General features: G+C 36.0%; 1 protein-coding gene across 4 annotated transcripts; it reads right to left on the reverse strand.

Annotated features, from left to right (window-relative positions):
* Window positions 1–391: 391 nt before the first annotated feature.
* On the reverse strand, window positions 392–7,897 carry LOC103711924 (peroxisomal nicotinamide adenine dinucleotide carrier-like). Of its 4 annotated transcripts, none has more exons than XM_088714645.2 (10): window positions 7,639–7,897; window positions 7,355–7,531; window positions 7,072–7,202; window positions 5,810–5,864; window positions 4,832–4,987; window positions 3,252–3,320; window positions 3,019–3,126; window positions 2,813–2,881; window positions 1,659–1,708; window positions 392–863 (listed from the first exon to the last, which is right to left on the reverse strand). In XM_088714645.2, exons 1-10 carry the CDS (start codon window positions 7,717–7,719, stop codon window positions 827–829), a joined length of 933 nt encoding a protein of 310 aa, XP_088570771.2. In that variant the 5' UTR covers window positions 7,720–7,897; the 3' UTR covers window positions 392–826. The 4 variants fall into 4 exon arrangements, with proteins under 4 accessions (XP_088570771.2, XP_026662326.4, XP_026662325.4 ...); XM_026806525.4 differs by having other exon boundaries at window positions 1,659–1,713; XM_026806524.4 differs by having other exon boundaries at window positions 1,659–1,713; window positions 7,072–7,229; window positions 7,639–7,881.
* Window positions 7,898–11,299: the final 3,402 nt, after the last annotated feature.

Below are 11,299 nucleotides of genomic sequence, written 5' to 3' on the forward strand. Positions count from 1 at the left end.
CAGACAGATACTGGATATGGCTCCAAAAATCGATGCAAGAGATTTAGTCACTCAATAGCGGTCAAGTTTATCAGAAACTAAGTAACCCAAACAAGCACTGGATCTAAGAAGTCAGCTCATCATTCCTAATTGGCAATATCCTTCAAAATATGGCAAGCCTTATCATGTCAATGTTATATAGAGGCAAAAAAACTCCAAATCAACAATAGAGGTTGGTTTAAGAATGTGTATGTGCATGCACCACTGGTATAAGAGGATGGTTTAAGAATTCAACCATAGAGGTGTTAATAGTACATTTACTAGGCATTGAGATTAATTGCTTTAAAATCCCTGCTTGATTCTAACACAAATCATTATGTACACCAACTGATTCTTAAAGTTGGAGGCAAACTTACTAAATAACACCTGCAATATGATATGTTTCATCCTCAAAAGGATTAAAAAATAACTGTGTATAAGCCTTGATAAATTACACTTCAAAGCAACAAACATGCTTATAAGCAGATAAATTCAAAATGTACGTTTATTTTATGAGTGTAATAATGGCAATATATCCTAGAACACATAATAGAAATGCACCATCTTTTATCATCCTTTTTTTTTACTACCAATCAGAACGTCAGCCATGAGACGACCCAAGATGGAAGCAACATGTTTCCTACTGACTGTTTATCGCTTCCCAAAAGTTAACAGGATTTTCCTGCTCTCATCAGTAAGGAAAAGAATTGCCTTGACCAACTCTTCCTTTACCATGAAAAGAACTGATGCTGCAAAAACACTCTGTACAATCTTTGTGCCCATCCCTTTATAAAATCCATACAGTCCTTCATACTGGATCATCTTTATTATTGCATCCAGAGTACCTGTAGTAGAGAAAACTTATTATTTTTGTAGTAGAGAAAGCTTATTATTGTTTCCCCCATGGCAAGACAAAATGAAGAAAGTTCACTGCTTATCTGTTATTCTAAAGCAGACATTATTTCATTGACAAGAATCAGAGTACAATTTTGTGAGAAATCTCATACTTCAGTACAGTTCTTACGGAAACAATGCAGCTATAGCATCATATAAAAGCAAACACTATGACATGCAATGAGGTAGTCCAGGTCTCCTACTTGATGGCTTGCAGTTAGGTTTAATGCCTGCTTTAAACCACCAACTCAGTGAACTTGTATTGATTACATTCATTTAATTCATGAGAACAATCAAGAATTAGGAAGCCAGGAACAAATAATGAACTGGGCAAGCATTGCACATTAACTGAATTGAATCAGAGGTCCAAACGCATGTAACAGCCCAGACTTGACTGCCCGAGATTTTAGGCACAATTATTAGCACTTCTGTTCTAAGATATGGCAATTTGAGAGTAAGTTTCATAGATCTACCAACAGAGTTTTAGCACATGGCAAATCTGGCCTTCCAAGAATGTGGTTAGGTCTCGTAATTATATCATTAATTGACAAGCAACAAGCCCATATCCTGCACATGTGCAGTCACAACGTCCCTGCTAATGTCAGACAAACTCAACATGAAACCAAGAAGGCTAATGCTCAAAGATAATATAAAAGTCTCAAGTTATCCACTTCAGGATAATGCAACAAACAGGAGAATTCTATGACAGTTGACTGGCTTGCTCATCGAATAAACAGAAAACTTACCTGTATATCTTAACATGACATTCCTGCCGATTTCTTGTTTTGCTTGTAGCCTGGACTGCATTGAGATTAAAATTATAAAAATCATTTACACAAGAAATTGAGAAATAAGAAAAGCAAGACATGCAAAAAACAATATAGTTAATACAATTTCTGAACCAGAACCAATACATAAAGCTAAGACATTAAATAATTTCCACGAAGACTCCAAGAACACTCACCTTTCATCACTCCACATCACTAAATGGCTAACATTATGCCCATAAATAATATATTTTTTCCAATATCACACTATTTCTTGGTCTTTAGCTATAAACCTTAAGGTGCAAACAACCTCCATCGGAAGCAATTCACAGGTCAGAGTATATATGCGTGTTTTATATAATATATGGCATAAATATTATTCTAATTCTTTAACAAAAGGTGAGACTGTCCTTGATCCTATTGTTCCAATAATGAGAGAACTGTTTAACCACTGCTGAAGACTAGAGTTAGTTTGGCCCTTCCTTTCTTTTCCTTTGAAATCTCTAGCGCCTCTCTTTTGGTTTTTACCACTTCTTAAAAAAGTAAAAAATCATTATTGAATTAAAATAGCTGGCATTATTTCTTCTTCTTTCTCTCTTTTTTCCCCTTTTTTTGGAGTAGGAGTCCATTAGAAAAAAAGAAGAGATAAAAACATTGAAATCCATTACTCTAATCCCTAATAAGAGAGATTGCCAATAACAATATTATGATACTATATATATATATATATATATGATATTTTTCCAAGATCTCCTACATTCTTTAATTTTTTTTATTTCTCTATTACTTTCACATGGATCTTGCAACTTCACTCGCTTGAATCACATATTCACTTGAATCAGTAAAAAATGAAGTGAAGCTTACAAGAAACAAAAACTGACAGAAATTTATCATGATTATTGGTTTGATTGGACCTTATAGATCATGTAACATGTCAACAGTAATGGAAAGCTCCCAAAGTTCTCTTTTGCTTTGATTGAGTTTTGGCAACTCCCTACCTAATTCACAAATTTAGATTTGGATGCTGTACTACTCCTTACACTATGACATTAAATGCATATAAAACTTTCAAGTACTGCACTATTCTTAATACTTCAAATAAATATATAAAATGACCAAAGATCTAAGTATACCTTCACAACTAACAAAGGATATGTTGAAACTGTTGCTCCCAATTTCGCCAGTGCCCCCAACAAGAATACCTGCTCCCAAAGCGACTTTTTTGAATAATTACATTGCCTGTCTAGTTTAATACAAAGATGACTACAAGGGGGAAGAGATCAAGCCCTTCATCAATCATAGAATCCAGCCAACTGGTGGTTCAAACAGTTAGATATACCTCCAAGGGAGTGATATTTTTCATCCCACGCTTGTTTTCAGAATGCTTTGACTGAAGGCGCTTTAATGAGGTTTCATAAATCATAAATTGGATTGATGGATTGCATACCTATCAATACAATATGCTTCAAAATAGTTAGCTGCTTATGATAACTCTTATTTAGAATTAACACTTCCATAAAACATGAGATTTAGATTTAGATTCTGTGCCATCAGTCAATTAAGGACGCTGACCATGATAAGTGTTGGCATGAGTCCTTTCCAGAATCCTTTTATGCCTGCTTCATTGTAAACCTCCCATGCCTGTCCAATTGATTGACCAAGTTAGCTAGCTGAAGAAAGAACATTAATTGAAAGCAAAGGGAAGTTTCAAAGTATTATCCCAAGGACTCCCAAAACAGGGCCACTTGTAATAGAGTCAGAGAATCTAGCAAAACAATTCAGGAGGTTTCTATTTGGTAAATCCATAAAATGTTTTTTTTTTTTTTGGTCCTTGCAACCTTGTGAATGGAGGTACAAGATTATGATAGTGTATAGAGTGATCAGGAAAGGTTTTGCTGCTGACCAGCTTCCCTCTTGCAAAAGGGAAAGATTATGAAAGCGAATAGGGTGATAAGGAAAGGTTATGCTGTCGACCAGCTTCTCTATTGCAAAAGGGATTGTGTTTCAATTTTACCATATTCTTATATTTTGTGCCTCGGAGAGGAAAGTATTTCCATATTGATCAGACCACCTTTCCTCTTTATCAAGCTCTTTGAAAGGATATTAAAAAGGATTGCTCCTAAGCTGCATGAGTACTATATGCAACCAATAAGGTAGATTTCCTCATATCTCAACTAGTCTTCTAAGTCTTGATGGCAGGCTCCTGTCCCACCTAAAGTTGCATTGGTCAAGATATTGGCACATGTCCTTTAAGGGTTGACGTCTTGTGATAATTGGTCAAAAGATCTACCCAATCATTCCATAAATCCTTCGCAACTTAGTGTTTTGGTCCATAGCCGACCCCATTTTGATGTCAACCAAAAAAAAAAAAAAAAAAAAACAACAACTTTGCAGGATGATGTTGTAGAGCAAGACAAGCTCTCTATAACGTTTCTTTTTTTAACCAAATAAATGATATGAATAGTTGGTGCATTCTGTTTACTGAGGTCTCAGAAGCATGTAAACCAGTAAACCTGTACTTATGTAATCTGAGTTTGTAGTATCGATAATTTTCTATTGCTTTAAGGATCATTAGACATAAAATATTGCTTTCCCTTGGACACTGAACTTGCATATAATACACGGTTTTGGGCTAGCATATCTCTGAGATGCAACAGGTATGTTACCAGTTGCAAAACATGAAATACATGAAATACATGGACTTGGAGTGCAACCAAGAGTTTGAAGCTTGAGAAGCAGCTTACTAGAGATTGGAAGAGAAAATTTGCTAAAGGCATGTGTAGCGTAGGACCCCAATAAGGTCTCCCATGTAAGTTAAAGCCAAATAAAAGTGCGAAACAACAACAATGTATCTATATAACTCTCAGTTTTGGAAAACTTGGTCCTTGGAAGGTGATTGGAAGATCTGTAAGGCTGATAAGAATTTGAATAGTCAAGGATTATTCTAAATGTGTGTATTCATGTTCGAAGGCCAATAGTGATATCAAGGTATGGATTCCATGCATAGTCTCTATTACTTCTAGAGCTTACATTAAGTAATAAAGCATTGACAAATTCCATGCAATATAGAAAGGGTAATGATTCTAACTTAAATACATACAAAAGATGTCTAGAAGTATACAGACACATATTAATATGTATGATATACCAACCGCATGACAGGTTCCATAGGGACGAGGTTTGACTGAATCAAGTTCAGACAACTTTTCCTTAAGAGTTTCAATATCAGTGGCATCAGCATCAGATGCTTCCATCAGAATAGCCTCCCTCTTAGCCTCCATGATTTTTCTTTCTGCTTGTGTATGAGTCTGACAGAAACAAAGAAGTATGACAATTATATCTTACTATGTTGATTTTAAAGCTATGATTATTAGTAACAGAAGGAATGGATATTGACTTAAGATTGACTTGCATTTGGCTGTTCATCACTTAGACCAGTCGGTATATTCATACAACATATTTGGAACTAACCATGAACAAAATCCCATGAGATTATGACAGCCTTAAATGAAATATAAAAGCATAAGTGAATACCACATGGTAATAGAGAAAACATAATGCATGATGAGATCCATATGGGCAATAGAGAGCATGTTACAAAAAAATCGAGAGTGTCAAATATTTACACTCATTTGGAATAGAGTTAGTGATTTGAAAGATCTCAAAATTTGATTTCAAACCTGAAGATGGCGATCAGATTTTAGATTTGCTGAATTCCCCTAATAACAGAAGAATTCAGCATGTAAAAACCACTTACAGCTGATTGCTTCAGCATTGTGTAATCCATCAGGGCAAGCACCCACTTTGAATGGAAACCTAAAGTAGCTGTTGACTTAGCAAACACAGCAAACAAATCTTCAACAATATTCTCCGAAATAGTCTTATTCCTTGAAGTTCAATTTGGTTATGGCTTAGATGACCCTAAGATGATGCTTTCCAGGCATGATTATGTATAATATTTCAACATTGGAGGGAAAATTGGTTATAGACACTAGAAAGTATGTTAAAAAATATTAGTTGTCTACGGTGATCCACATCGCTATGCCAATATGGTAGCATTGTTTTTGGGTTGGCGCCCATGGAGAATACACATGATCGTAGATCATACATGAACTTAGTTCCTGACGTACCTGCATACGAGTCACAAGAACCCATATCGGAATAGTCAGTAGGACATTCACTGACCTGTAAAACCATAAACAGAGACCAATAGTCAGCAATAAACAAATAGATTCTCCTTTTAGGGAATATAGCTATGTTAAAATTATTTTGACCAATCCCATAAAGGATCTTGGCTTACTCCCCCTCCCAGAATAAGAGCACTAACTCCAAAGTTAAACAAGAAGAACGATATATCCTCAGAAGAGGTGTAATAACCTAGGATCTCACCAAAAAAGATTAGCCGAAAGGTATTATTTAGATTCCTTAGCTCTATATAAATACCCAAGATCTACCTAGTACATAGCCAATGTGGAACTAAATATACACCCTCATGGGTCCTCACATCCTCCTCTTGTTTAAATTTCAATGTTCTCGTCGGGCTAAGAGTCCAAATCTATTCAAATCTCATCACAAGTATAACAAATCCAATCACAAAAACCACGATCAAACCATGGTCAATCCAAATGGACTCATGTTGCAGTATCCCCTAGTCCATATGGCTATGAGCTAGGTTTGCTCTGGCATCATTTGTAACAACCCAAGATCTCTCCCAAAAAGGCTAATCAAAGGTATTATTTGGATTCCTTAGCCACGTATAGGTACCCAAGATCTTACTAGTGCATAGCCAATGTGGGACCAAACACACGCCCACATGGATCTCACAAGAGGAGATCAAAAAGGGATCAGTTTGTATATCAGCCTCAACCGACAAGCCTTGTATCTCCATGGATTGTGGGGTCAGCCAGTCTGCTTAAGATGCCTAAGTATGTTCCATCAAATTTTAAGACATTTTAGGTTGTAAGTCCACCTGACATAGACATTTCCGAATTGGTGTCGAAAAACTTGGAAAGCACATATATATTGCCTGAATTGGTGTTGAAAAACATGGAAAGCAGTTTGCTTAAGATCAGGGACTGCGCATAACCATGAGGTGTTAACTCTCCATAATGCCCTAGACAAGGACAAGCAGGTGAGATTCTGCTATCAGGAACTTCACTAATTTCTGAGGTAAGATCCATGGGTTGTGTTCGATCCCTAAACCAAAGGGAAAGTACTGCCTCCTTTATGGTGAAAAAAAAAAATCGGCACCTAAGTATCTCAGGACTTGTATCGATTATCATATATGCCCCATTGTTGCAATTTGAATCATCCCGGAATTCTGCATTCCCGTGAGAAGCTAAACAACTAGCAGCAGCTTGTATAACAAAGCAGTAGACAAGGATGATCTCACCCTGCAACCGCTGCAACAATAAGCCAGGAGAACATGCCGACAGTGCCATCGCCGAGACCTTTCTTCTTGCGGGCGACCGCTCTCGCCTCCGCCCTGTTCTTAAACACCTGGTAGAAGTAATAATATATGCCCTGGACATCGCCATAAAAGACCACAAACTGGGTAAAAATCAGTCTACTGCGCAGCAGCGACAGCGGAAGCTTAAAGATTTTCCTTTCAAGAAATAGGGGTCGCAATTGCAATTGAATTCTCTGAATCGAAGGTGGGGAAAAAGGAAATACACCTGCGATGCGGCTGTGCCGACGAGAGATGGCTTGAGACCGCTGTAAAGTCCTCCCCAGCCTTCCGTTCTGATGACCTGGAGGATTTGGAAGAGAGTTCCACCGCCCGGCGGGGCGGTGGCGGCGCCGTCGGCGGCGATCTTCTTGGCGGTCCTCTCAGTCTGCTGCCGAGTGTTTACCTGCGAGAACGAAATGAAGTCAGGGAGAGCGACGGAAGAGAGGGAGCGCATGAGAAACACCGAGAGAGAGAGAGAGAGAGAGAGAGAGAGAAAGGGGGGCTTGTTACGGTTTGGAGGGGATAAGTGATGATCTGGGCGATGATGCCTCCGCCGGCACCGGCGAAGCCATTGGCCAAAGCGTTGGACATGATGGATTCCGATCCTCCTCCGGCGTCGGCGGTGTCGGCGCGGTGCGATGGGAGTTATATGAAACGGCTTCCGCGACAACCACGCATCTACGCCGCCGTCCACACGCCAGACCAAGAAGTTGGGAGTTGGGAAAGAGCTGGCTCGTCCGTTGCTCGTCACCTACTTTTTATCTCCTTTGTCCTTAGCATTTATTGCCAGCTACATCTAATTAAAAAGGTACGAATGAATTAAGCCCCGTTTGGCAGACCGTTGATGGTAGAAGTGTTAAGTGTAGATTTTTTTTTTTTTTTAAAGAGTAGAACTTTTATAAAAAAAAAATATTCACTGTTTTGTAATTATATTTTTAAAAATAACGTAGAATGCTTGATAAATAAATTTAAAAATATTTTTAATATAATAAAATAATCATCAAAAATATTGCATAGTATTATATATTAGAGCATAATAAAATATAATATATATTAATATATAAATATATGATACAATATAATATTATATTATTTTAATATAGTTATATGATATTGTATAGGCAATATAACATAACTTGATATTATATAACATAACATATCAATGATATAATATAATATAATATAATATTTATAGTATAATACAATAATTAAGATACAAAATATTATAATAATTATTATTATTATATATTAATATTTTATTAGTATAATATTTTTAAGAACTAATTTTTTGTAGTTATAATATTTTATTATGCATATTTTGATCTATAAAGAAAAAATTTTATAAATCAAAACAGATTTTCGATGTATGCTAAAAGTGTTTTTCTGAAGAAGCACCATTTTTGGAACTTCTCCCAAGAAGATGTTTTAGTTTTATAGCAAAGATAATTTTCGATTTTTTTACCAAACGTCCTTATTTCATCCAAAAGTACTTTTAGAAGGTCAGAAAGTACTTTCTGGCCCACTAAAAGCTCTGCCAAATGGAACTTGGTAGATTTTTTTAGAGTAATTTAGAATTATTGAAATTGTAATCCTTGTTGTTTGGTATTAGCGGTTAGGCACCGGAAAAGATGAAAAATAGGCACTAGGCTGTCAGCTTGTATGGCCTCTCATCCGTGAGCATTATACTGCCTATTTTCGAAGTTGGTCCCATCTAGCTTTATCATGCTTTATAACAGCAGCCATAACAAAAAAGGGTGTGCATTGGATTGTGGAAGGGGAGAAAGAGATGGTTTTTGGATGTTGATAAAATTTATGTGCTGAAAACAAGCAAAAATCGAAGCATGAGTTCCAGAGAAATGAGCTATTTGGATTGTGGCCATACGCAAATTGCCATGGCTTAAATTTAAAGCTTTGTTTGATCACTAATCAAATAGAAGAAACGAAAGATAAATCGGTGGAATAAAAGAAAAGAAGAGAAGACAAAAGAAAATTGAGTATTTTCTTTTGTTTAGTTTAAAAAAATTGTATTGAAAGTCGTTAAGAAAATGGTTAAGGTATATGATTATTAAGTTATTTTGAACTGCTCACCTTCTTATTATTTTTTTTTCTAAATTGCAATGTTTTGAATAAAAAAACAAACTTCTTAAGGAATTTTTTTACCATGTATTTTTCTTTGGATTTTTCTCTTTGAACTTTCTTCTTACCCTTGAACATCAGAAAAAGAAATTTCTTCCATTCTCTCGCTAACAAATTTATGTAAATTGGTGTTCGTCTTAGCGGTCGCACACTCTATATATTTAGCAACCAAAGATTGATGTTCAATTATGGAATGGTGCATCCTTGATCTTTAGATCCATATAACAATATTGCTTGTAGATCTTATATCCTTTGGGACACACTCTCTTTCAAAATTCATTCACATTCTCAACAACCAAATAAATTATTAAGATTGTATGTTGGATACCTAAAATGCATGTGCACGGCATTGGAACATGCAACATAAAGTTTTTTCGCCTCTACAACTAAAGCCGTTGACTAAGCATGTACAATTATCTCGAAATTTTTTTTGGGTTGCACTATTTTCCTTACTTTTTTTATGAATGTATTTGTATGGTTTTTTTTTTTTAAAAAAAAAAAATCCTTGTGATGAGCATATGATGGGGAATTGGAACTTTGTACTCTTTTGAGATTCATAAACCTGATCATATATGGTAGATAAATAGATAATGGTTACATTTAGTCAACAATGCACTCTATTTTTCACACGGAGGTGAAATGATGGGTCAGATCTGCCATCAATGGTTTTTATGCCGATGATTCTTATTTTCTAATATAACTTGAAGGCTGATGGATTTGAACCTAGCTTACTAATCATGTACTCGTGCCGACATCAGTACCAGACCATCTGATATATAGGGCCACGATCGTCACAAAAGAACGGTCTAACAACTTTCGTTGTGAGTGAATTAATTTATTTTATTTTATATTAATTGGCTTTGTTTGCATATTGTCATTTTAGAATCTTTATTAAATTATTTTTTTTAGAGGTTTTTTTGTTATTTTGTAACCCGAGCCCTTGGATCTTCTTCTTTCTCTCCTCTTTTCTTCTTCTTCCTTCTTTTCTCTCTTTTCTGCAGTTCCCCTGCATCATATACTCCTTTGAAAGAATGTAGACAAGTTTGTTGGCGACTCCTCCAAAATATAAGCTTGTTTGCATACACCGTTCTTCATGAACGAAAATCTAATAGCAAGAAAGCTTGTTCAAACAAATGAGTATAACTCGGCCGTATTCAACATGGAACGAGACTACCAAGTAGAATTCGATTTCCACTCAAAATCTGACACCAGCAAACCGTGTTTTATATGTTAAAAAATAAAGAATAGAAGATTGCTAAAAGCTACGTCATGAAACTTATTTTTAAAAACTATTAACCTCTGCCCTCCCTGTTTTAAGTTATTTGGCGGTATGATGGGAAGTATATCACTTTCCAAGCTAGTCATATTTATTGAAAAGCCAACAAAACGACGGATTAAATTACATTCTTAGTGGATTAGGTTGTATCTTTATGGCTAAGCATTTGACGAGGGATTGTAGACGTGCGAATATGCTTCTCTCTCTCTCTCTCTCTCTCTCTCTCTCTCTCTGAAATATTTTATTTTCTAATTTATTAAAAAATAAATCTCTGGGCTCAATCACAAATATGTTAAAGAAATAAAAAATTATGTAAAAAATAATGATTTTTCTGGTAAACATAACTTTTCGACAAATAATTTAAAAATAGCAATTATTAACTTATTTGTTTTCAAATAACACACGCGGAAATCTTTTGGGCCTTAACTTTTCGTCGAGCTCAGAGCTGCATAGGAGGGTATTATCTATGTGAGACCGGAGGCGGACCACATCTTTCTTGAGGATGATTCGGCCATAGTGATCGAGTAGATACGAGGTCGAAGACGTGGTGCTGATTTCAGACTGTTGTTTTAGGACATCCGTAGACTCTTAGCCAAGTGTCGACTATCACAAGCTTCGCACATCTTCAGAGAGGCAAATAACGCTGCTGATTGGGTGGCTTTCTTCGCAGCCCACTATACTGCATTGGTATCTGTTCTTTAATACTGTTTCATCTTTTTTTAATTCAGTTGGCTGCGCTCATATTCGTTGCCTGTTGTA

The sequence above is a fragment of the Phoenix dactylifera genome, chromosome 18 (genome assembly GCF_051530095.1).
Source record: "Phoenix dactylifera cultivar Ajwa chromosome 18, Ajwa_hap1_PhDact_Kaust_v1.1, whole genome shotgun sequence".
NCBI classification, from domain to species: Eukaryota; Viridiplantae; Streptophyta; class Magnoliopsida; order Arecales; family Arecaceae; genus Phoenix; species Phoenix dactylifera.